The sequence below is a fragment of the Coptis chinensis genome, chromosome 7 (assembly GCF_015680905.1).
Source record: "Coptis chinensis isolate HL-2020 chromosome 7, ASM1568090v1, whole genome shotgun sequence".
Lineage (NCBI taxonomy): Eukaryota > Viridiplantae > Streptophyta > Magnoliopsida > Ranunculales > Ranunculaceae > Coptis > Coptis chinensis.
Window position 1 is genome coordinate 79358892 of NC_141462.1, and position 27546 is coordinate 79386437.

Here is a 27546-nt window from a genome sequence, read left to right on the forward strand (position 1 = left end):
ACAGTATGAATAATGATTGTTCATACTCCAATAGGTATTCTTACTGACCGTACATTATATTGAGGTATGAGCATTGATTGTTCATACCCTAAATAGATATGAACAATGATTGTTCATACTTCAATAAGTGTTCTTACTGATCATATATTATATTGAGGTATGAACATTGATTGTTCATACCCCAAATAGATATGAACAATGAGTGTTCATAGCTCATATTGAAATATGAAAAGTGATTGTTCATACTCCAATAAATATTTTTACTGATTGTTCATACTCCAATAGGTGTTCTTAGTGATCATACATTATATTGAGGTATGAATATTGATTGTTCATACCCCAAATAGGTATGAACAATGATTGTTCATATTCACATGAACAATGAGTATTTATAGCTTATGTTAAAGTATATACGAACAATAGGAATGAACAATCAATCATACTCTAATAGGTGTTTTTACTGATCATATATTATCTTGATATATGAATAGTGATTGTTCATACCCCAAATAGGTACGAACAATGAATGTTTATACGAATAATGATTGTTCATAGCTCATGATGAGGTCCGAGCAATGATTGTTCATACTATATACATTGGGTCACGTCATTTCGGTTACACAATGATTGTTCCATACTATATATACTGGGTCGTTTCGGTTGGGCCGGGCCGTTTATTATTTCGCATTAAGTGTATACTTGATATTTCATCTACCCGAATCGTTTTTAATTTCATGTCAAAGGTATATTTGACCTTTCATCTACCCCGTCCTTATGAGTCATTAAAAAATATGTCCTTATGTGGGGAAAAGTTTTTCCCGGTAGTAACTATTCAATATCGGTGTATTAGGGCTATTATCTGTTCTCTCTTGAACTATGTTCAAAACCCACAATGAGTGTTGAAGTTGACTAGGGTGTCAAACCAAATAAATGGGCTTGGTCTGGTCCGACTCAAATTGTGCTTAGGGCGTCTAGTGTCTTCCGCGAATGCCAGGGTATATAAGGTTACCGAAATCTCTCAAGGAATTTTGGGTTTTTAACTTGTCGACATTTTGAAAACACTTATTCTGTTCTTGTCAACAAGAGTTCACCAAAAATCTGGTTTAACTTCTCTTATTATTACACAATTCCTCTCTCTCTTTTCTTTTATTATTTAGAAAATCTTTTGAAAACAACACACTGACTAAGTTGACCCTTGAAAATTACAAGTGGTTCTGTTTTTGGGTCATACAAGTATGAAGAATGTTGTTATAAACTAGTCTCATTTTGTTTGTTATTGTGAATTGTTTAGAGAGATGATTGCAGAGAAACCAAGTTGGATTAGACATGGAAGCATGCAAATATTCTCCATTGATATTCAACCAGGTGGACTTAGGTTTGCAACTGGTGGTGGTGATCACAAGGTATTTTTTTTTTTTTTTTTTTCCTCCTTTATTTTAACTTACTTGTTTCGTAGTAATATTATGGCTGTGTATTATAGGTGCGTATATGGAACATGAAATGTATGGATGTGGAGCCAGAACATGGCCCGTCAACTCAGAAACTGTTGGCAACCCTACGTGATCACTTTGGGTCAGTTAACTGTATTAGATGGGCTAGACATGGTAGACATTTGGCATCTGGCTCCGATGATCAAGTCATTCTTATTCACGAGAGGAAACCAGGTTCGGGCACCACTGAATTTGGTAGTGGAGAGCCCCCAGATGTTGAGAATTGGAAAGTTGTAATGTCGCTACGAGGACACACTGCTGATGTGGTAATCAAAATGCTCACTATCTAATTTTCTGATGCAATCTTATATTATACCACTTTCTAACTGAAGATTTGTTTTTAAATGCTGAAGTAGGTGGATCTTAATTGGTCTCCAGATGATTCGGTTTTAGCTAGTGGTAGTCTGGACAACACGATTCACATTTGGAACATGAGCAATGGCATCTGTACAGCTGTTCTCAGGGGTCACTCTAGCCTGGTTAAAGGGGTCACATGGGATCCCATTGGCTCCTTCATAGCAAGCCAGTCAGATGACAAGACTGTGATTATTTGGAGAACAAGTGATTGGAGTCTCGTACACCGGACTGATGGGCACTGGGCAAAATCTGTATGTTTGTTCGTTCTATTTTCGTTTAGTTCTTGTCATTTACATTGTATCTTTATTAGAATTGTCTTTTCAGCTTGGATCAACCTTTTTTAGACGCCTTGGGTGGTCTCCTTGTGGCCACTTTATCACCACCACTCATGGTTTTCAGAAACCTAGGCATTCTGCACCTGTCTTGGAAAGAGGGGAATGGTCTTCCACTTTTGATTTCTTGGGCCACAATGCACCTGTTATAGTAGTTAAGTTCAACCATTCAATGTTCAGAAAAAATTTATCCAATGGTCAGGATGTAAAAGGCGTCTCTGTTGGATGGTCTAATGGTTCTTCCAAGACTGCAGCAAAAGAATCACTGCCTTACAATGTTATTGCGATTGGGAGTCAGGACAGAACAATAACTGTGTGGACAACTGGTAGTGCCCGTCCTCTCTTTGTAGCCAAGCATTTCTTTACTCAAAGTGTCGTCGATCTATCATGGTAAGTGGCACATTGATCATATTATGAAACTTATTGGTACTGCTACTGCACTGAAAGAAATTGTAATTTGAGGACGAGAGCTTATTTCCCACCTTGTTCTGAAACAGGAGTCCTGATGGTTATTCACTTTTTGCTTGCTCCCTTGATGGGACAGTGGCAACGTTCCATTTTGAGGTAAAGGAGCTTGGCCACAAGTTAACTGATGCTGAATTGGACGAGTTGAAGAAAAACCGATATGGTGATGTCAGAGGACGCCAAGCAAACTTAGCTGAAAGCCCAGCACAACTGTTACTGGAGGCGGCATCTGCCAAACAATCTACTAATAAAAAAGTATCCTCTGGTGTCCAGCAGAACCTGGCTCCAGGAAAATCTTCTGGCGGTTCAGGGGTCCTTAACGCTTGTCAGTCACTTGTGAAGGCTCCTGCCCCTCAAATTGAAGGGAAGAAGGAAAGGACCAGTGGTGATGCGTTGAATAGAGTGATGGCTTCTACTAGGATTTCTAGTCCTGTGAAGCAAAGAGAATATAGGCGGTCTGATGGCCGAAAGAGGATCATCCCTGAAGCAGTTGGGGTGCCTGTTCATCAGGAAAATGACTCTGGTGGCATCCAATATCAAGCACTTGACTTCCACACCAATGCCTTGGATCAAGGAGAGGATAATAATGGGGTGGTTGCCAATGACGGTAGCACCAAGGAAGATTCTTTCGAAAGACAATTTACTGAAAAATCCAAAGCGAATATGGCTGAGGGTAAAAGCAGCAAGGGTGGAGTTAAGGAACGTTCAGGGGTTACTGCAAGAGCTGCTGTAAGTGAAAGCTTGGTCATCGAGAAGGTTCCTGCCTCTGCAAATAAAGAAGGAAGCATAAGCATTGAGCATTCAGAAGTTGTGAGAACTTCAGGTGGTCAGGCTGCTGACTGCTCTGCTCTTTTGATTAGGGTATTTGATGAGAAAGAAGGGGAAGATAGTATACCTGTTTGCTTGCAAGCTTACCCAGTTGAGCACTCTGTGAATGATGTGGTTGGTTTAGGCAATGCATTTACAACAAAGGAAACTGAAATTACATGCTCAAGAGGGGCTCAGACACTTTGGTCTGATAGAATGTCTGGAGAGGTTACTGTCCTGGCTGGAAATGCCAATTTCTGGGCTGTTGGGTGTGAAGACGGCTGCCTACAGGTATCTCTAAAGATCTTCCCTACTAGCAGTTCTACTCTTTGTTCTTCCTTTAAACTTCTCTTTGATTTGTACATTTTCCAAATTGTAATGACTGTTTTATATGAAGATTGCAGTGTTAAGGAATGTGAGTGCTTACTGATCAGCTGAATCTTAGCAGTATGATATAAAGCTTGACATACTGAAAAAATATGATTGGGGGCTGGGGGTGGGTGGGTTTGTCTTTTAATAAGACAAACGATTATTAAACTTTATGACGATAAGTCGATAATATTAAGTCAGAGATTTTGACATTGACACACTTGAAACGTGTTTACTTGCTTAGATTAGATACTGGAGGAGTTAAGATGACAGATAACACATTGTTGCTCTTCTTTTTCTTGGTTAGATTTACACAAAGTGCGGAAGACGTGCGATGCCAACAATGATGATGGGATCTGCTGCAATATTCATTGATTGCGACAAGTGTTCAAAGTTGCTACTTGTTACAAAGAAGGGGTCTATATATGTATGGGACCTGCTCAACAGGACCTGTCTTCTGCAGGACTCTTTGGCTCCTCTTATTCCTTCTCGACAAGATTCTTCTACCAAAGATGCAGGTATGACCAATATGGAGGTTAATGGAATGAATAGGGTTGTTCTTACATCATAGCTGGTTGAGTACGTATTCTTTAGATGCTTCACCCTTGGATCAGCTGGTTATGTTGTCTGTACTTGCTGAATTTACAGGCAAAATTAAAGTTATAGCTGCAAGGTTCTCAAACTTTGGTTCGCCTCTTATCATTCTAGCAGACCGCCACGCATTCATTTATGATATGAGCTTAATGTGTTGGCTGAGAATAGCAGATTCTTGCTTCCCTGCATCAAGTTTTGCTAGTTCCTGGAATTTGGGTTCTGTGCGAAGTTGTGAACTTGCTTCTTTGCAGGTGGATGTTGGGAAATACTTGGCCAGAAAGCCAAATTGGAGCAGGTATCACTTTAAGCACTTACAAAATCTTGATGTTTTTACTGATTGTATTGGAAATTTAAATTCTTATAATGTGTGGTGTCAGAGTGACCGATGACCATGTGCAGACACGTGCTCATTTGGAGACCCAGTTGGCATCTTCACTGGCATTGAAATCCTCTAATGAATACTATCAGTGTCTCCTGTCTTATGTCCGGTTCTTGGCAAGGCAAGTGAACTACTTCCTTTTCTTGCACCAATTATTTTTATATTATTTGAGTCTTCCTTTGATATAAGTGTATTCCATGATTAATACTGCTGAAGAGGTTCTTATATCTTGTTTAGTTCGTTTTCTTCATATAGAATAGCTGTTCAATTTTTCAGTTTTATTTGTATATGGTTAATTTGTTTTGTTGGTGTTACTGTGCAAGTGCGCTCCATTGTTGCTTTGTTGATGTGCCTTTTTTCCTAGGTTACATGGACACGCCATATTTTGAAAAAAATCCGTGTCGGATACGTATCCACGTGTCCGTGTCGGACACATATTGCATGTAATTTATCTCAAATTTTGATATTTTGCCATGTCCGACAATTCTTATCCGTGTCCGATACGGAGTGTCAATGTAACCTAGCTTTTTTTCCCATGAATCCCGGAATCGCAAACAGTCCTGCCAGATGACCTCTTTTCGTTGTCCTCTCTCTCTTTTTAGTTCATTTATTTTAATCAGTAGAGTGGATGTGATATCCTACAAATGTGCAGTACGAGTAGATTAGAGAGATCAAATGAGAGCTACAAGAGCATCTAAAATATTATCCGTGACAAACAGTACATGACACCCAAAAAAGAATCCACTCTGAAAATGAAACTCTCAAATGACAACATCTCTGAGATCCTCCCAGGTCTCCGACCAATGAAAAATGAAACCTATGATAGAGATAATCACCTCCACGGTCACTGCTCTATCGTCAAACTTTTTACTGTTCATCTCCAACCAAAGTCCCTTCCTGATTGCAAAAGGAATAATGTTCAACAACCTTCAACCTTCTTAGTGTTTACATAGTTAGTAAGGTTTTTGTTCAATTGTTTGGGGATTGTATACTATGTTTGATTTTATAATTGGAAGTATTGTTGATCTTCTTTTGTGTTTCTTTTTTTCAGTTGTATGTTTCCCTAGTCATCATAGATTTTGTTGATTGGTTGTACACAAATCAGCCTTATTTTGGCTCCTTTTTAATTTTTTTGTATCCCTATCAAGTAGTTGTTGCTATGTTCTCATTAGCACAGTTATCTTTTGGGATAATTTGAGATACCCCCCTGTTTTGCATTTTTTTTTGAGATACCCCCCTGTTTTCAAATTCATTTGATATACCCCCCTACTGATGACACATTTATCTGACACAGTGACGTGGCAGATGATACATGTCTTGTATCATCGTGCTACACGTCTTGTATCAGGATGATACATGTCATATGTCATGATGATACATGATACAAGACATGTGTCATCATGATATATGACATGTATCATCCACCACGTCACTTTCCTGTGTCAGTAGGGGGGTATATCAAATGAATTTGAAAACAGGGGGGTATCTCAAAAAAAAATGCAAAACAAGGGGGTATCTCAAATTATCACTTATCTTTTTTATGGTAGGATTAACTTTACGCTGATATCTCAAGCAATGTGTGTTCTACTCTTAAACCTTCTGTTGTACACTGAGGGAAAGAGAGAAAATGAGGGGGAAAATGTATACCTCAGTAACAATATTGATATTGTATCTTTTGAGAATTGCTAGCGTCCTGCCCCTTTAAAGGGGTAGGACCATTCTCACCTGGATGAAGACAGAAAAAAATACCTCTTTATCTTTTCAAAGAGTTCCCAATTTTGAAAGAAAAAAAAATAAGGAACAAGACATTTGAACCTTGTCTTGTCTTCTTCTTTCTCCTTCCACCAACAACCGCCCTAACTGAGTACGGCTCCAACCACCAGCAGTGACCTCTCTCTCTATCTCTCATTTTGAATACTAAAGAGCAAAAACAGAACCAAAATCTAGAATTGAACAATTTGGGGAAGAAAAATCTAATGCCAAACTCAAAAGATTTATAGTATAGAAATTTTTATCAAGTTATTAAGTTCTTGGCAAATTATTCTTCCTCAAATTTTCATTATGGGCGTTCAAAGTGTAAGAACAACCCCACACCACCATCTTCCCTTTGAAATTACAAACCCATAGGTTCTTTGTAAACCAAAATTGATGGAGAAAGTCATCAATTCAAATTATAGGTTAATACCAATTATTCATTGAATTGAGTTTTTGGGAGGTATCTAATGTAAGAAGCCGATCTAAATAATACCATAATTTCCTTGAAAAGATGTGTTGAGGTTGCTCTTTTAAAGTTGAAGAAAATGGGTTGAAAAAAGGTGATTCGGATCTTGAGGAAAAAGAAGGCGTTTTTTGAGAAAAAACTAATTTTACAGGGGTAAATAAGAAAGACATAAAGAATGGGTATATGGTCAATTTAGTTTGTCACTTAGTGGGGAAGAATGGTCCTACACCTTAAAGGGGCAGGACGCTAACAATTCTCGTATCTTTATCTGTTCACTTCTCATCTCCTCAAACTCTCAAAGGGTCCCAATGTTAGGATGGTTTTAGTCAATCCTCTTCGTTTCCTTGATTAAGAAGGTTTTCGTAGCTGCTGTGAGTCATTGTGAATTTATTGTTCAATTCATGTAGTATGATGTGTGTCTTCACATATGCCTGTTCCGTGTACTCCACTTTAGCAATGAAATGTTTCTTGCTGGATGGTTTTACTCTACTGGTCAGTGAAAGGAAAAGGAAAAAATGTTGCTTACTTTCTCGTATTATGATTAGCTACACGCCTACACTAACGAGTGTTCTATTATGTCTGGCAGAGAAGCTGATGAGTTTCGTTTACGAGAAGTCTGTGAGAGCTTTCTGGGGCCTCCAACAGGGATTGCTGGTTCAATGACTTCAGACCCCAAGAACCCTGAATGGGATCCATATGTGCTTGTAAGTCTTGTTTCACGTTTCTCTCTACATGTTTTTCTGCAGAAGATTCAGCTGATCAGCTCCCACTCACGAGTCTTATAACACCAGACTGTTAAGCCTTCCTGTTGGTCTTCTTCCAAGTTGTTAAAATTATTATAGTAGTACGCATATTACTTTTACTATTAATGTCACTAATTATACTTTTATTGCATTGTTATACAGTTTATACTCTCTTTACTAACATGCTCCAACCATAACCTTTTGTCATAGCTAAATCTATTGAAGTGTGGAATTCTTTTCACTTGTTAAGTTACTGGTTTCTAGCTATTTGCCTAATTCAGCAAGATCATATGTTCCTCTGCAGGGAATGAAAAAGCACAAACTCTTGAGGGAAGATATCCTTCCTGCCATAGCATCAAATAGAAAAGTGCAACGGGTGCTAAATGAGTTCATGGATCTCCTCTCAGAGTATGAAAGCCATCAAGATAGTGTAGACCAAGTGAATTCCATCCCTACCGATAAAGTCAAATTAGATTCGCCTCAACCTGCAAACGATGAAGTGTATCCCATTCCCAGACCGTCATCAGATCAAGTGAATCCAGCCCCTCCAGTGGTGAATCAAAAGGATGCCACACCATCAGGGACAGATCCAACAGATTGTCGCTTGTCAGTGGGAAATATTGTATCTTAAAGTTACTGACCATATTTGTATCATCCAGCTAATTCAGTCAGTTAGTTTTCTTACCATTTCATATAAATGTAATGCTCTGGTAAGTTTCATTGCATAAGGTGGGCGCTTTGTTAAACACTCTCACTTATGCACTTTTTGTTCATGTACTACACTCCCTCCTGTTAACCTGTAACACGCTATCAGTGGTAGTGGACTAGTGATACAGACCATAGTACAAAATATTATGATATATCGCGATATTTGGGGATATTTATCTAGATTTCAAAAAAAGATATATAAATATCACGATATGTTTAGATATATATACGTATGACTGCAAATATTGGTGATATTTTGACAATATTTTGTGATGATTTGTGATATTTTGTGTATATAACAATTTTATTTAATATTTATTATTATATTTCAAATAAATATAAATAATATATTATAATATATCAAAAAATATCTACGATATTTGTCGATATTTTGAATATATTTACGATATTTACATGTGAAACAATGTCAAATATTTCTAAAAAAAAAAAAGAGATATATTCACGATACATATTTAATAATTGAATATCGATAAATATCCATATTATGATATTTTGTACTATGATATAGAGTATAGTTTTTTAAATTGTATTTCAGGTTTAGAATTTTCCATTTTCTTGTTTGAAAGACATCACATCAATACCAGAAACTAAAATAAGTAATAAGAACACATCCATAAAGGCATAAACCCAAAAAAAATATTAACAAACTCAATTTCGGTTGAAAGTTAAAACAATTTATTTACTGTAGTAAAATATAAGTCAAGCGAAAGAAAAAAAAAAAATTATTATTAGGTCGTGAAATCAGAGGTACTATAGAGAGAGAGAGTTTGGCGCCTAGAGTGTGGAGAGGAAATATTGAAAAATGAGACGAAGACTCGTTTTGAAACTAATAAATGACACACATCATCAAATAACTCTAAAACACCACCACCGTCTTCTACAACACAACCAATCATTACACACTGAACAACAAGACGAAAAAAAACCCGATCCCATCAACCCGGATATAATAACAACAGTACTCTTAGACTTCTTAAATGTCGATGAACCATCAAATGCACCACAACCGTTTGACGAAATTCCTCAAGGAAACTTACCCATGTGTTATTACAGTTTGCTCTTGGAGCATTCTCGAAACAATCTCCATCATAAAGTTCTAGACGTCTTCTCGAAAATCCATCAGTCAGACGGATTCATTGATGGGTCTGGTCTTACTTGTGTTCTCAAGGCATGTGATTGGGCTTTTAACCATTTTAACCACAGTTTTGTTAAACAAGTACATTGTCTTTGTTTGAAATCTAGACATGAAGCTGATGTTAGTGTTGGGAATTCTCTTGTTGATGTTTACTTTAAAACTAATAATATTGAAGAGGGGGAGAAAGTTTTTGATGAGATGGTAGAGAGGAATAGGTATTCTTGGATGTTGTTGATTGATGGGTGTATGCGAGATGGATTAGCGCGTCAGGCATTGGAACTTTTTGTTGAGATGCAAATGGAAAGAGTTACGCCCAACCCATTTACGTTTGAGAGTGTTCTTGCGGCTTCAGCTGAAAATATGGTTGAAATGGGAATGCAAGCACATACTCAAGTTATTAAACTTGGTTTTGAGGAGATGACCATTGTTGGGAATTCTTTAGTCAGTATGTATTTTAAGTCGGGTCTTGTTAATGATGCTACAAGAGTTTTTGAGAGTATGGAGAACAAAGATGCAGATTCTTGGAATGGGATGATTGCTGGTTTTGTAGAGAATGGGTTTGATTTGGAAGCTTTGGAAGTTTTTTATCGGATGAGAATTGTGGGAATCGAAGTGAGCCAATTCAGTTTTGGTAAAGTTATTAAGTTATGTGCTAACCATAGAGAACTTAGTTTTGCGAGGCAGCTACATGGTTTTGTGATGAAGAACACATATTATTTTGAAGCACATATAAAAACATCACTCATTTCCGCATACACTAAATGCAATGAAATGGATGATGCCTACTGTTTGTTTTCTACAATGTATCGATTTAGAAATGTGGTGTCCTGGACATCCATGGTTACTGGATACTTGAAGAATGGTGAAAAAGAGCAAGCAGCTAATGTCTTTTGTCAAATGAGGAGGGAAGGGGTTAAGCCGAACCACTTCACTTATTCAGCCATTCTTAAAGCTTTCCCTGCAGTATCTCCGCTTCAAATACACGCCCAAGTCATTAAAACTAACTATGATAAAGATCCTTCAATTGGAACTTCGCTACTAGATACGTACATTAAGCTTAAAATGACAAAGGATGCAGTAACAGTTTTCGAACTCATTGATGAGAAGGATAGTGTGGCATGGTCTGCAATGCTTTCTGGATATGCTCAAGTACAGAATCCTGAGGGTGCAGTTAAGCTTTTTACTGAGATGCTCAAGGAAGGGATTAAACCAAATGCGTTTGTGCTCACAAGTGTCATCAGTGCATGCACAGGCCCTATGGCTTCAGTAGAGCAAGGCAAACAATGTCATGGGATCTCCATAAAGACTGGATTTTACAATACTCTGTGTGTGAGCAGTGCGCTAGCAACCATGTATGCTAAGAGAGGAAATGTAGAAAGTGCTCAAGAAGTTTTCAAGAGGCAAACTGACAGGGACACAATCTCCATGAATTCAATGATTTCTTGCTTTGGGCAACATGGTTACGGGAGGAAGGCTCTTGAAATCTTCAAAGAAATGGAGGCCCTATCCTTAGTGGATAGTGTTACCTTCATCAATGTGATATGTGCCTGTACACATGCAGGACTAACAGAGGATGGTCGAAGGTGCTTTGAATTAATGGTCTACAATTATCGCATTAAACCAACAATGGAACACTATGCATGCATGGTAGATCTCTACGGCCGTGCAGGCAGACTCAAAGAAGCCATGGATCTGATAACTGATATGCATTTTCCAGCTGGTGCTAATGTGTGGCGAACTCTCTTGGGGGCTTGCCACGTCCACCGCAATCTAGAACTAGGGAAATGGGCAGGAGAAAATCTCATTTCTCTCAATCCACATGACTCGGCTGCTTATGTTCTGCTATCAAACATCTACGCTGCAGCTGGGGAATGGCAAGAGAGGGCCAAAGTGAGGAAATTGATGGATGAGAGGAATGTGAAAAAAGAAGCTGGGTACAGCTGGATTGAGATGAAAAACAAGACTCATTCTTTCAGGGCCGGTGACCGGTCACATCCCTTAACTGATCGTATATATGCAAAACTTGAAGAGTTCAGAATACGATTAAAGGATGCTGGTTATTGCCCAGACAGAAGTTTCGTGCTTCAGGACATAGAAGAGGATCACAAGGAAGCCAGTCTTTCTCAACACAGTGAAAGGTTAGCCATTGCTTTTGGTCTGATAAGCACACCTCCTGGGACTCCACTCCAGATAGTGAAGAACCTTAGAGTGTGTGGGGATTGCCACACAGTTATCAAGTTCCTTTCAATGGCGGAAAAGAGAGACATTGTTGTGAGGGATTCAAACCGTTTTCATCACTTCAAGAATGGATCTTGCAGTTGTGGGGATTACTGGTGACGGATAAAAGTGGAAGCTGAAGCTAATTTGTTTGACGTGCTCAGACATTTTTTAAGTCCCAACTCAGGAGCGTCTACCATCAGGATGAAAAGAATGGTGTGCAGCAATTGCAACTACCTTTGACGCTTCCAAGCCATTGTTCAGGTTAAACAGGAGCATTTACCATAATGAGGGGAGAGGATGCCATGCTGCAGGCGGAGTTCACTACCAACTCATTGTTCAGGTTGAACCGGAACAATCAACATCATGCGGCACTAGAAAGCCTTGCAGCAGGCAAGTTAAATATTCTGAAGTGCAAAAGGCAGTGAACTGAGGAGCGTCTATACAGTATGGTTGGCGGGAATCTGAGGTCTATTCTTTAGGGCATTCAGATTGTAAGTCAAACGGGAGCATTTAACATCTGGAGCCAAAGATGTCATGTAGCTTGTGTAGCTTATGTACTTGTACCTCTGCTGGTTATAGTTGAAATATGCAACTAAGAGCTTCTCTATGTGGACGCATTCATGGTCGCATTCTTCAAATTTAAAGAAATGCGTCAGAATTTTCCGGAATTCCAACTCTAGGTGGACGCATTCGTGGTCGCATCACCTGTTTGTTCGCATTCTTATTCGCTAAATTTGGCAATTTGGATGTGGATGCGGCGCGCACCATTGCAAATGTCGCCCCACAACTTTTTTTGACTTTGACCAGCACCACACGCGCCAATTGCACCGTTGCGTGCCACTCCTAATGTCGCGTAGGGGTTTTTTTTTCACTTGCGCGCCACTCCTAATGTCGTGTGGGTTGTTTTCAAATTATACATGGGCGATATTACAACTGTCGCTCGACGGTGCTAATGTTGCGTGGGTTGTTTTTTGGTAATTGAATTTGCGACTACCTAGAGTTGGTCGAAATTTGCGACCAACTTCTTCATTCGCATTCTTCAAATATGAAGAGTATGCTACCACCACCTAGAGATGCTCTAAGATTTCAAAGTTTTAGTCCAGGATAACAATTTGGGATTAGGATTATGCAGGTTGGGGACTATCCAAAAAGCAGTTGAAAAAGCCTGTCTCAGTCCCTGTTTCAGCAGGAAACTTGCAACTGACAATTAATCTACTGACCAAAATGTAAATTCAGTTATCGTTGCAGCAAAAGAATAATAACTCTTTTCACTTCAAATTATATAGTTCGTTCGTTTGTCATGTACAGCCGTATGGTACAGCGATATAAGTTGCGAAAAAGAAGGTATAAGACAATTTATCGCCAATGACTCCATGAGCCTCGTGAAGATCCCACATCTCAATTGAAAAGACATGATGAAAATTCTCTTAGCCACCAAAGGTGGACTCCTATTTAGGCCTGTTTATAGTTAAGTAGTTTAAATTTTGGAACAGAGCCGGTTCCATATGGGCCTCGGTATGATGGAACAAAATAATAATAACAAAAAACAAAAAAAAAAAACAAAGAAGGAAGTATAAAATAACTTTTCAAATGGTTCAATGTTGTGTAACTTATGAGATCCTTGAGCTACAAGTGAGTTGTCGAGTCCTAGATATCAGCCCCTTGATGTCCTAACAGATGGTCTAGTGACTTCTAAGAAAGACAAAAAAAGAGAGGGGGATCTGAACCAGCTCATGAGAACAACCAGACCTTCACATTTCATCATCTTTGGTTTTACAGAGGTGGTGTGATCATATATTGCGCTTTCATGGTTTCATTAACATCTTCTTAATATATGTAAGAACGTTTTCCACGTCAACTGTCCACGCAACTGAGACTGGTGAATAGCCTAACCAAGGGTTGTCTGCATTCCATCTGCACCATGTTTAAACGGAATTAGTCAGATGGAGAGTTAAACTAACATCGTCCAATTGATGAACAGATAAAAGCATGTGATTTATGCTGCAAGTTTTATTACCAATAGCCTACCTTTTCAATCCTTGGTCCATTAGTGTATGCCCCTCGCAGATGCCTTGTGTCTCAACCCTCACAACACCTTTCTTGTATGTGAAAAGATCAGGCTGTACAAGTGCTACAAAGCTGACTGGGTCATGGAGGAATATCCCTGAATAAGGCATTTTTTAATGAGATATTCCACTGAAAGGGTCATTGATTCTGTTACAAACTTTTCTACTCAGCACAACCTTTAAGCATGTAAACAAGAAAATTACCATAAACACCATCAGATTGCACATGCCAATCCCTGTAGAATTTACAGATATCACTTATAAACTGTGCATGCCTTCCTTTTGATTCCCTTAACTCAGACAGGTCCTCATCTGAAACAAAGGCGCACCATAACATGAATTTTCTATTCTATCAATGCACAGTATCATGATTGGGCTAGTGAAGTTCTAAGTATTAGGCAACATAAAATTGAAAATAGTGAAACTCCCTTGCACCTGTCAGTTTGACTTGCGTGGTAATGTTTATCCCAACAATATCAATATTAGCCCCACAAGTAAACACAACATCAGCTGCTTCTGGGTCCCCATAGATCTGTAACAATAAACAGTAAAGTCAGTCTGCCAAAATAACCTGCTTGAAAAAGAAATTATAACAAGATAATGTTTCCACATGAATAGCAAGTTGTGAAGTTTACCAAATGGATCAGCCAACCTTAACATACATTTTATAAAAGAAATGACTGGAAAACAAACTAGAAGCAATCAATAGTGGTTTTCCTCCTTTGTGACCACAAACCGAGATTCACAAGTTCTAGCTGACTAAAATGATGCTGACATTAGCCAAACCAAAGACGCTAGAGGCTACCAACAAGCTAGGCAATGCCATTACAAGCTGCTGACATGAGTTTGAAGGCTATGAACAGCACTTCTGACCTCTTGACACCAAGGAATCGGCAAGACAAGCCTTGGAGGTATCAGGATGTATATAAGCAAAGGTTTTGCATGAGAAAACACGGCAGTAAGGAGGACCAAACCAGCTATTCCTTGTCAATTTTCTGAAGTCTAAGTTACCTATTTCAGTCAAATTTTGGAGGCTTAACCAGATGCTGCGTGGGCTAGAAAACCATCACAAGTGGCATTAAAACAGATGCATCTGCTTGAGCAACTTTTACGAGTCAACTTTCAGTTCTGTTTCACCAAGTTCTTTTCCACTCGAATCATAGTAGCTCCAAGTGGCATCCACTTGAATCCCAACTACCATGGTTTGTTTTGAACATTACAGCTTATCCACCCATGTACAAGTATTGTAGATAGGTTTCCTTAACCAACCAATTGACGAAAAATGAAAGTATTGAAATTACTACTGCTATGTGGAAAGAATTTCCAAGCTAAAAAAACGCAGCCAAAAGTTGAAGGGTACAAATTTCCAAACACCGGCAATAATAAACTAATCAAGAAATAAAAAACAAAAAAAAAGAAGAGAGATTGGAAAAGTAGAAAAGGATTGCAAATATTTACATTTGCTTCTGCAGCAGGATTGACATTCCCCAATGCAAAAAAAGAACCACCGAGTACGACTATTCTCTTCACCTTACTTGCAAAGGATGAATCACTTTTGATTGCCTGATTTGAACAAAAAACACACTTATTATCTTCTAGCACCGTCCACTACTTCGTCAAGCAAATACAAATTGATGAGAAAGAAGCAACGATATTCAGTAGTTAAAACTCACTACATACCAAAGCCAAATTCGTCAGTGGTCCCAGAGCGAGTACAGATACTTCACCAGGAAATTCAGAAATTTTGTCAATCAAAAATTCTACTGCACTCTTCTCATTTTTCTTTCCCTTTGGGGAAGGTACAGATATATTCCCTAACCCATCAGAACCATGAACAAAGTCCGCAACTCGGGGCTCTCCTCCCTGTCACATGCAGGCAGTCAATTTACAATACTGAGTTGAAAGCAATATATAACTAGGACAAGGTAAGAATAACTTGAAATTTAACAGGAGTTCAGAAAGACACATTCAAATGACTGGCAAATAAAAATAAATTACATCATAGTAGGTATTACGAAAATTTTAAGAAGTAAGATCAAGAATTGGGTATTTAATAGTGGACAAATTTTTAATAAAGGTATCTCATAGTTTTCCTTCTTCATTGTTGAATAGGAGGGTGTTTGACAATCACATAGAATACAAAATAAAAATGAAATGAATAGGTAGAGAAAGCTAACATGAATGAAGGCGTGTCATCTGTATTCCATGGTGAAATAAGCATGCAAACAAGGTTAACATTTGCAAATGATTCTTATTCAAAACAAAAAAAAAAAACACTTAAGAAGCTCACAATTATGACAAATATATAAGCCCGAATTACAAGTAACTAAAAATTTCAAGAAACTTTATTGAATAGGTGGAGAAACAACGAAAAAGTACAAGAAGTCATTGTATACCCAATGTAAAACAAACAACACATGCACTCATCAACTACTCAAAGATATACATCAAAAGTTATTCCAACATTAGTACCTTCAGCGGTTCGCTGCTGCCCTCTGCCACAGGAACATCAGCCCGCCCTGCGATCTCACACTATCCTTTTACACATTAAAAACTGTAATTAATGATGAACAACTTCAAAACCATAAGGCAGCATTATCCGAAACAACTTAAGTGCAAAACTAAAATTACGAATATATGTAAGATACAGTAAACTATACACACCAAAAGCAAGGCATTGCGTGTAGCATCTTTGGTAGTGCAATTCCCAAATATCGTCGTCAAACCCAAAACCTCCAATTCTGGTGTCTGAAATGCCATCAGTATAGCCATGCTATCATCTGCATATCAAAATAGTGCTACTTCAATATGTATACAACTACATTAAGAAGAGATTCCATAGAGAAATGTGAAAATAAAATTTGTTAAAGCTTCTTAAAAATACATCTAGTACCACACCACAAAACAGTTGGTCACATCAAACCTCGAAAATCACTTTACATACATCTATAGTAACACTGAAAAATACAAACTGTGTGAATGACATGCATGCAAGGATTTTAGGACTACTATAATTTGTATAACTAAATTCCTATAGTTATCATTAACTAAACGCAAATCTTTCCTCACTCACCCATATTTTCAAACGTACAGGCCAGCTTGAAAGAAGAGGAGATAATATATGTTATAGCTTGAGAAACTATCACAATTGATCAGACATTCAATTTAGCCTGGAAATAACTATAGTATCTTTCTATTATCACAAGCATCTTCTTTAAATGGAAAAAGAGATTTACAACTAGTTAACCATGAAAATCTGAGATGATCAAGACCATTTAACCAAAAGACAGAAAAATGATAAACTCTAAAAGGTACAAATCTTTCTCAAAAACCAATCCAAGATTGAAACAAAAATGTCATTTTCGAGGTATGCTCAAACCAGAAAGAATGCTGGTATGAATTTATGAACACAAGATACCATCAAAGTACAGATTCACAAAACATTGATGATTGAAACACGGATTCTTCTGGCTGCCACAGGATCACTGGCATAAATGAGTGTACTAAATAAGAATCTGAAGCTACAGCGCAGGTGCAGGTGCAGGTGCAGGTAGCGCTCCAAGGAAATGACTTTAATTGTTCCTTGCTTTGTAAAGAGAACCATGGTCCCATGAAGTAAAACTTTAGGTTGGAAAATGAAATGAGGTTAGTTTGGCGATGAAGCTGGTAGGTACAAAGCAGAGACAAATGCTTGATAAAGCCGCACACATGTTGAAGTTTTAGATTTCTAATAACTATCTTTATCACAAATAGATAAGGGTTCTGATGGACCTACAAATAACAAACATAACTGACATAACAGATAATTGATGAATTTAGATCAACTCAAAACTCGGGGACAAGCCTACCGAAACTACCAATAAAGAAAGTCGGACATTTTCGTTAGGAATGCCAAATCACAATTAAGCTATTTAAAAACATACTAAAGTACAGCCTAACGACAAATTAGGACCTTAACACCTAGTGCCAGAATCATCTTATCCCAAGATTTAGGACACAGAAGCGCCGAACGGCAACCTACAATTAATATAAAAGGAAAAGGAAAACAAAGTGGCCACATCGAAAGCTACCTTAAATGTATAATTACGATGAAAGAAAAGGAAAGCCATAGTGTTCATACTGAAAGCCACCCTGTGGGAATAGATCTAAAGAAAAATCGTCATACGGAAAGGAATGTCTTTTCTTGTTAAACAGACCGTATTGCACATTTTGGCTAATTCTGTGCAACGCATTGAGGGGTTTAGGCATGTCTGGTATAAATTTCATACCAAAGTCATGGCATAGATGGAGACAAATCTTAACAAAGTCTTGTAGTCTGGCAGGCAGGAGCAGGTCTGTTTCATCTTTGAATGAGAATTTAGTAGTGAGACCGCCTAATAAAACAGAACCAAACTCACATACCACTTTTGTTCTCTTTTATACCAAATACAGCCTCAGTCATGAAGATGTTCAGAATAGTTTTGATGTTGTGCATTTTAACACTCACACAATAACACAAGGGATCGAGCCTATTTTCTCCACAATTAAAAGTGGATCCTAGTCAAAACAACTAACGGTTGAACAAATCAAGCGAATCTCTTTCAATAAATCCAATGCCTGCCTCAGGAAGAAAATGTTCTGAATAGTTTTAATAGGGCAAAATATTATCTAGTCATGCTGTTTAAACTAAACACTAGTGGCAAGAGTCTACTACCTCCGCTGTTACAGCATCCAAGATGCGAGAGCAAAATCAAGTGAACCTTTTTCAGTAACTATGATGCCACACATCTCATTATGAAAGAATGTTCTCAAAAGTTCCAATAGAGCAAATAATTCTCTCCAATCTCTCCAATTCTCATAACTCATGGTACTATCCACCTACCTTACAGCCTTCATGATTTGATTCCTAGTCAAAACAACTGATATTCGGACAAAATCAAGCAAATCTTTTATGACGAATCCAATGGTGCAAATAAAATGCTCTAATACTGATGCTCAACACACAACACGTGGTATGAATCTTAACCAAAAACTACAGCATTCATGATTTGATTAGTCAAAACAATTAAAGGTGCGACAAAATCAAGAGAATCTCCAAATGAATCCAAAGTCGCCCATGCAAATTATTTTAACACTTGTAAAGACTTACACGCAGTATGAATCAACTAACTCTGCAATTCCACTGTTTATGACGTAATTCCCAGTCAAAACAACTAACGGTCGCACAAAGTAGAATGTTTTTCAGTGGTAACAATTCCAAATAGAATTGCAACGTATCTATTTGTAAAGTAATCACAATAATGTTCACCAAAAAGTACAAATCATAACTTTCTGTACTAGCAAAAACCAGATTAAAGAAAAAGCTATAATTTGCATGATTCCTAGCAATCTATCCTAATTACTTTCCAAATTAGAAATTTAAATCAACAAACCATCAGCATGCAAACAAAGCTTCAACAATCACAAAAAAACTCATCAAATCTATTTTTCACAAACTTCACTAAACAACATAACAACGAAGATGCAAACAAAGCTTCAAATAAAAAAAAAAAAAAATCAAGAAATCATAGATTCAAATTCTGATTCAACATGCAATCCAATAAACAAAAACAAAAAACTGAATCAATATAGCATGAATCTTCAAAGATTCTATCCATAATGCAGAAGAATATTCTAAAGCTAAAAACATAGTAAAAATTTAGATGATCACCAATTCCAGGGTCAGTATCAATGATAACTTTTTCAAGTTTGTTGTTAGATTTCTCAACCACTCTTCCATCTTCTTCAACAACGTTAGATATCGCCATTGCAGAGAGAGAGAGAGTTAAAAGTTGTGGGGCTTGCTCACGCACACACCTAACACAGTGGCGTCCTTATTTATACACACAAGAAAACAGCTGCCACCTCGTTTGAAACTTTGGTTCTATTCTTTGACTAATTATAGTTTGACACGTTTGTGTTACTTTGTGAAATCTCTATTATGGCCCTGACTTTTGGTGTGTTGGATTTGGTGTGGCTTTTCAGGGTGGAACTAGAAAGTGGTCTTTTCATTTTTCTAGAAAGTTAAGGTTAAAGTGGCTTTGTACTTGTGCACGTTTGAATCTGTGACGCCGCCGAATGATTCCTCAACACTACTAAGCTACTACTACTAGTGGAATGTACCAAACATATTCGCCCAAGGTGGTGTGCCCAAAGTGCCCCAAACACTACACCTTCTTTCTCTGGTAGTCTGGTTGTTGCCTTGAAAATAAGAAAATGGTGTGTACGTTTTGAAATGTTTGGAGGGAAAAGGTTGCGCTGACCTACTGACATTATTTATTTACATATTAAGTAACCTACTCACCAATCACTTGACTAAATGTGATAGAGCATATTTAATGGCGAGAGGTGAAAATCAGTAACATTTTCATCAACTCAAACACCAAATCATTCAAGAGCCAAATATTTTCAAATCTTGAATCAAAATAAACAGCACAGCACTAACCACATGGGGGCAAGCCCACACTGCAGGCACGTTACTCTTTTATTAACCGCGCGCGACACTTGACGCTGTAAACTCACTGCCCCACTTTAAAAACCACGTGGGCCTAACGACAAAGCCCACAGGTCATTTATAAAACTGCTTCCGTACATTTGCTGAAAACAACATCCTTAGGTTCCGTACATTTGTTGACAAATAATTGGTGATATTTTGATGTTGACAAATAATTGGTGATGGACTAAAGATGGTTTCATCACATTTTTAAGGATTTGGTGTTGAGGTTTGAGTTGGTGTCTAGATTGGAGATGCTGTTAGATTCCCAATGCAGGTGGATATGGTAGGAATGTAACAATATTTACCTCTTTATAGTTTAAAACTTTTGCCCAATACAAAGGTGAATATAGTGATGATTATTTTTCCAAGTCAAAACGAGGGTGAAAACTTCAACCGAGATAGTGACTGAGTTGTGAACTTCGGACGGGATGTTGGATTCCGTCTGGATTACAAAACTCATCAGACAGAATCAAACATCTCGTCCGGCTAGAAGAAGGTGAAAGTGGGCTATTTCACATCTGTTGATATGAGACTCACTAGACGGGATGTTTCATTCCGTCTCGTTATAAAATAACATACGGGATATTACATTCCGTCTCGATCAAAAAACCTCTACATACACACCAATGCAGTCGACTATTATTCACCTCCACATAGGCAATATTTCCTCTCTTTTCCACCGTTTTGGCGAAAAGCAAGGTGAGACTGCCCAATGCAAATGTGAAAAATAATCTCGGACGGGATGTTGGATTCCATCTGTAGGCATTTAATGAGACGGGATGAAAGGTGAGTCAAATATAACATACACGAAACAACCCATTTTCACTTTCTTCCAGTGCCTCCATTGTGATTTTCTTGCCGCTATTGCCAAAAAATTTTCAATTTCTTCAATTCCTAATGACTTCTCCACCCCCCACCCCCCACCCCTCCCAATGATTCCCCACCAACCTCACCACATGAAGAGCGTAGTAAATGTTTTGGAAGTTACAAAAAAAAAAAAAAAAAAAAAAAAAAAAAAAATTGTCGTCAAGAACTCAAAATGTGGGCGAGAATGACAAAATTGAACTTGGATTTAACTTTCCACCGTGTTGTGAAATTGATGAACACCCACCATTAGCGTCAACATCGGTCCAATACGTAGCAAATAGAGTGGCGGAGTCTCAAGTAAGTTTTAGATTTTATTTTATGTTAATTATTATTATTTATGTTAGTTTATATCAAGTTTGTTGTTGTGTAATTAGTTTGAATTTGTTGCATTGTGTTAAAAAAATTTAAGTTGAAATTATATCGTATTGAATAGTTTGTTGTATTACGTGTAATATGAATGTAGGAAGTACACCAATGAAAAGTGCATTGTGCACTTTCAAATGCTGTATCATGGTGCCATTGTTTGAAATAAAAAACGGGTCCTAATTTTATCACGGTTACTAACATTATAGTCGCCACACCATTTAGGAACTTTTTAAATTCAAATTTGGGACAAAATGATCAAGCATTGTTGTTTGGAATAGTTTAGCAGTGGTGGAAATCTACCCACACATTCCATTTCCCATGGGGTGAGCTTGGGATTACCCCTCTTGATTTCACAATGCTCACGGGTATCCCAATTGGTTATGGAGATGTTGTTCCTTTTGATGAAAATTTGGAGGTTTTTACTACGGCAATGAGTTTATTTGAAAGTTTTGATTTGGTAGAAGATGATGAGGAAGACGGGTTCTTGAGATTATCGGTTGAGCAGTTTAAAAGAGAAGCTATAAATATGAGTTGGTTTACTTCGAGATACTTGAATAGGCTAAAGGAGAAGCTGAAAGACTATCATATTGGTGAGGAGTCGATCTAAGAATATGTATGCCTTCTTCTTCTACTTTGTTGTTGCGGTATTATTCGGATACTCTGATAGTTTCTTATGTATCGGGTGGATGGCCGCTGTCTCAAACGTAGAGAGGATGTTGGATTATGACTGGGGTCAATCCATCTTGGCGTACTTTTACCGTTGGCTAGACCTCGCAGTTAAGACAAAAGCCGCTAAAGGCAATTTGTGCGGCTTTGTTTGGATTATACCGGTAAGTCTTATTTATTAAGTTATTGTTTCATCTCATTTATTTATCTAGTTATTAATGTTGACATGTTTATATATATATATATATATATATATATATATATATATATATATATATATATATATATATATATATATACGGTTTGTCTAGAGTGACACTCTTATCTCACTCTTCATTTGAGCCGCCGGATCTCGCCCTCAAGATCTGAAGATCTCAATGAGGGTAAAAAACGTATTTTCCTCATCATCTTCTCAAAAAAAAAAAAAAAAAATCTAACAAAAAAAAAAAAAGAGGGATCGACTTTATCGTAACCCAATTCCATCGCCATTAACAACCACCTAAAAAAAACAAATCTAGCAAAAAAAAAAGGGATCGACTATAGTAATTACATATTTCCATCGCCATTAATCCACCACCGAGCTCTCTAAACTTCACTCTCTCGAAGTTCCAATTAAGGTATACTTCCATTAACACATTTTATTCTCTACTTTGGCCTGAAATCGTATTTGTATAAATTGGTTAGTTACTTGATGTACATTGTATCAATTGGTTCAAAAAAGTCGTTGTATCTTGTAGTATTTTAGTCCTTGTAAACTTGTAAGTACGACTCGGACTTGTCTGTTTTTGAGGAGCTGGAGTAACCATTTTTTTTTTTTTGTTGAGTATACTAAAAGCGGATAGATGATTTTGACGAGTATTTGTCCATCAAACCGCAATAGTGAAAATCCGTAGTAGTAAGTAATAACTAAGATTTTGAGGAACATTAGCAACCGATGAGGAAAAGAAACTGCAGCCAATCTACCTATATGCTTATATGGTAGCAAATGTGGCACATTTGATTGGTGCCTAAGCAGTAAGCATACAACATGGTAGAGGTACCCTTGGAGTTGATTCCTCTTCTAGACAGTTCTCGTGTATGCAAACTGGGGTTCTAAAGAAGTAGAACCATATATGTAATTCAGAGTCGGAGTGTCGGACCATTGGATCCACTATGTTCAAGAGAGACATACTTGCTTTGGGCAACCACCAAAGTTAATAGAACGACAACCAACATAAGCATGATAACTTTCGTTCATCATATATCTATCTTTGGAAAACCTTTTCCTCGCTATGCAATCAAAATCCTAAATTGCCGAAAAAAATATTCTTCATGCCGTGATACCGAGAGTTTTGAACTATGTCGAGTTCGTGAAGTAGTATATTCGGTGAACTCGTCGAGTTTTGAACTCTGTCGAGTTCGGTGAACTCTATCGAGTTTTGAACTCTTTTCGAGTTTTGAACTCGTCGAGTTCGTGAACTAGCATATTCGGTGAACTCATGAGAGTTTTGAATTCTATCGAGTTTTGAACTCTGTCCGAGTTCGTGAACTAGCATATTCGTGAACTCGGCCGAGAGTTTTGAATTCTATCGAGTTTTGAACTCTGTCGAGTTCGGTGAACTCTATCGAGTTTTGAACTCTGCCGTGAAGTCGGTGAACTAGCATATTCGGTGAACTCGTCGAGTTTTGAATTCTATCGAGTTTTGAACTCTGTCCGAGTTCGTGAACTAGAATATTCGGTGAACTCTGCCGAGTTCGGGTGAACTAGCATATTCGGGTGAACTCGCCGAGTTTTGAATTCTATCGAGTTTTGAACTCTATCAAAGTTCGTGAACTCGTCGAGTTTTGAACTCTTTTCAGAGTTTTGAACTCGTCGAAGTTCGGTGACAAACATATTCGGTGAACTCGTTAGAGTTCGTGAACTCTATCGAGTTCGGGAAAGTAGCATATTCGTGAACTCTCGTCGAGTTTTGATGTTTAAGTTATTTACATCGCTTATGTACATTGGGATTTTTGACCGTTTAAGTTATTTATATTTTTAATTTTTTTATTTATAGAAATGGAGACAGACATCAATGTTATGTTTATCCAAGTTCAAAATAAATAAATCATTAAATCAAACAATGAAGTTATGAACTTTTGTCTCTCTCCCGTTGATATCACTAGATTTTTATTTGAGGCCATATCGACTGGAGTACTGCTTGCTTGATTCAAAATAAATATATAGCTCTGTTTCAGGTAACTGTTCTATCTTTCTATCTTTATATATATATATATATATATAGGTAACTGTTTCAGGTAACATTATATATATATAATGTTATGTTTGATTCAATTCTTTTGAATTCTAGACACCCATTTTGTACTTTCCCTGTTGATATCACCCATTCTTAAAATGAAGTTAAGAATGCATGAAAACCAAAATAAAGCTGAACCTAGCTAGTGGTCATCCATCTAACACAAGTTTCACAAGATTTCGAGTATAACAAAATTTATATTTTCGCAAGTATAGCGGATATATATAGATACGTTCTGTAAGATCCACATCCATCCCCATAATCCCTTTACAGGGTGCTCATAGTCTCCATTAAGTTATAGGGCTTTCATGTTGCACTTTCCCTGGGGAACTTTGTTAGTAGTGTTCCAGTCACACTTCACAAGAAAGGATGTAATGTGGACGGAGGCCGATTTGTCACAGCCCAAGTAACATCTAATTTCTGATTATTAAGAAAAATATAATAAACAATGATATCGCGAGCTTCAATTGACTCTTACTTTTGCTCTCACTTATCGAAAGTTCCGAACTAGTTATGTTATTGGTGGTTGAACTCTATGAAAGTCGTTAATGATTGGAATATGGAAGATGCCAAGATGGTATCTTTTATTATAGAATCCATGTCATCCAATCTGTTCTTTTATTACAAGAAAAAATATATAATATAAGTACAAATAATTCTTATAGAATTCATGTTAATAGTAATTGACACCTTTCGAGTCAAAACAAGGTAAGTAATAAGTTTTGCTTTCTGACGATCTCCACGAGACCACGATGTGTAGATCATCCTCGCCAAAAGTCATGAGTAACTCTATCTTTGTTGAGCTTCATATAAGTGTTCATTTGATTTATTAGCTTACACATCCTTTGGAACAACATCAATAGCAAAACAAGTACATACTCATGTATACCTTGAATTATGATAAAATTTACCCAAAAATAATAAAATAAAAATAATATATCTTGATAAATCAATTTAGTTTTTGAGTTAGAGACTTAAGATCGAGTATCGACAGTTGTTCCCCTTGATTAGGGGTGGTCATCGAAGTCGAGTGAGCCGAAGTATTGGCATGCTCGATTCGCTCGTGAGTTTTTTCGAGTCGAAGTTCGAGCGAGGTCAAACTCAATATCGAAGCTCCACTTTGTGCTCAAACTTCGACTCGATTTGAATTATAATTAGCTCGAGCTCGACCGCTTTCGAGCTCGAGAAACGTAGTGAGTCATGAGCTTGCATCTGGAAGCTTGATGGCATATATACTCAAAATTGTTGAATAAACCCCATTTTTGTATGATTTAAGTACAAAAATTCCAAAAACGTAACCAAGGTCCGATTCTAAGTCACGGTTAGAACCGGTGCTTACACCGGCGGTTGTCGTTGCCTTAAAGTTACTTAACTACAAGTAAAGAGAGAGTCCCGGGGAACTTGATGAGGATTATATTAAGCTTTTAGTGGGTCTTGCGGACATACCGGCATCGCGATGGGGATGAAAAAAAAGAGGGAAAGAGTTGTCTTACTCGATCGAGGCGTAAAGCCTTAGTAAAACAAGTATGTGATTTGATCTCAACCTCGATCTCTATAGTTACTCATCACACTACAAAAGACCAATCTCTTGTTACTAATATTAAGAATCCGGGGACCACATCATTTATGTACGCTCTCGCCAAGAAGGGTACTACCTCACAACATCCCTCAAGCTTGGGGTAGGTGGTAGTTTGGCTTTAGCCTTACCCCCAACCCATACCGAACTTATATCTAATTTAGGCAGGGGGGGGTAGGTGTGCAGAAAGTCGCCTTTTCGGGGACATGCTTTGTTGAAGACATCTCTATACCCATTCGGAGTGAAGGGCCTAGTAGGCTCCTCCTTGGAGAGATAAGTCTTGATTGAGATAGGGCGCAGGTCCTTGTAGAATTGGTTGGGTTTTAGCGGCGGCCAGCGCGTTAAAGGTATATTACTTAGTAAACGCAAGTGGCATTCTCCCCTTCTTTCATATAGCCTACTTGGACTAGATAAACCTATGCCTCTCCGACCTAGGCACGGGCATTTGTCCTTAAGTCCTTCGGGGAGGCCGGTTGTTCGTGTTGGAGAGAGCTCGACCGTCGCCATGCTTCTTAGATCGAGTCAACGCTTTATTTATCGCGTGCGCCTATGTTATCTAGGAATCTGAGATTCCGCTTTAACATTTATCACTTTAAACCACGAAGTCGGGTAGACAAATGTTCCATCCATCTGGATTTTGTATGCGGCAATGACCAAGTATAGTCCCATTCGAATTAAGAGGAATGACGATGTTAGCGGACCCTATTTCTTATCTTGTCTTGGAAGGTCATTTTGCTACGGCAGATGGAAGTTGCCAAGAGTTACGTTCACCATGGCGGAGTGATCCTCTTCCTATTGATCAAAAGCGCCACGCTGGTTTAGAATTCTATTCTAAGGGCACCCCCAGCATCTCAAGTGATTAGGCAGGCTTTCAAAGAAATAACTGAACTCGCCGCAGGCTTTCAAAGTTGGTTTATTGATGCTTGATGACATACCTTGATTGCTAGCAGCAGTATTCCACAAAGCTTTAAAGGCTTTGAAAAAGTCCCACCCCTTAATAAAAGCTTATGGCCTAAGAAATTCTTTTAAGTTTAGATGTTGTAAAACTTCAACTCACACGCGTACAAACTAAAAGAGGTTACCTGACTTGCTAGTTTTCCGAATCACGCATGTCTTATATTGTCTCTTTCTCTTATGCCGTCGACTATTTTTTCGCTTTACAAATGTGCTTCTTTTTCGATGTTCATTATCTCCATGGCGGCTTTAAAGTTTTACATGAGTCGTTCTTGCAAAGTTTTCCTAGTCGATTTCGCATGCGTGAATTAGATTGGGTTTTTTTTGTTAGTGTGTGGAGGGGGGATTTAATAGAGGAGTATAGTTTGCCTAGATACATGCACACCTTAGATATAGATTGGCATGCACGCCGCCTTATTT

At 37.8% G+C, this 27546-nt stretch overlaps 3 protein-coding genes across 6 annotated transcripts; 2 read left to right on the forward strand and 1 right to left on the reverse strand.

Annotated features, from left to right (window-relative positions):
* Positions 1-967: 967 nt before the first annotated feature.
* On the forward strand, positions 968-8688 carry LOC147489146 (protein HIRA-like). Of its 4 annotated transcripts, none has more exons than XM_086571877.1 (11): positions 968-995; positions 1292-1403; positions 1481-1756; positions 1847-2098; positions 2172-2569; positions 2677-3742; positions 4128-4338; positions 4469-4709; positions 4792-4914; positions 7601-7718; positions 8062-8688. In XM_086571877.1, the coding sequence occupies exons 1-11, from the start codon at positions 988-990 to the stop codon at positions 8386-8388; spliced, it is 3132 nt and encodes a 1043-aa protein (XP_086428003.1). In that variant the 5' UTR covers positions 968-987; the 3' UTR covers positions 8389-8688. The 4 variants fall into 4 exon arrangements, with proteins under 4 accessions (XP_086428003.1, XP_086428002.1, XP_086428004.1 ...); XM_086571876.1 differs by having other exon boundaries at positions 986-1004; XM_086571878.1 differs by lacking the exon at positions 968-995 and adding an exon at positions 1070-1101.
* Positions 8689-9178: 490 nt separating this feature from the next.
* LOC147489147 (Tetratricopeptide repeat (TPR)-like superfamily protein) lies at positions 9179-12821 on the forward strand. Its single transcript, XM_086573962.1, has one exon. The coding sequence runs from the start codon at positions 9289-9291 to the stop codon at positions 11956-11958; it is 2670 nt and encodes an 889-aa protein (XP_086430088.1). The 5' UTR covers positions 9179-9288; the 3' UTR covers positions 11959-12821.
* A 588-nt stretch (positions 12822-13409) lies between these two features.
* URH1 (uridine-ribohydrolase 1) lies at positions 13410-19792 on the reverse strand. The gene is made up of 9 exons (XM_086571722.1): positions 19597-19792; positions 16572-16687; positions 16380-16439; positions 15588-15770; positions 15366-15470; positions 14343-14439; positions 14112-14219; positions 13870-14005; positions 13410-13755 (listed from the first exon to the last, which is right to left on the reverse strand). The coding sequence occupies exons 1-9, from the start codon at positions 19691-19693 to the stop codon at positions 13647-13649; spliced, it is 1011 nt and encodes a 336-aa protein (XP_086427848.1). The 5' UTR covers positions 19694-19792; the 3' UTR covers positions 13410-13646.
* Positions 19793-27546: the final 7754 nt, after the last annotated feature.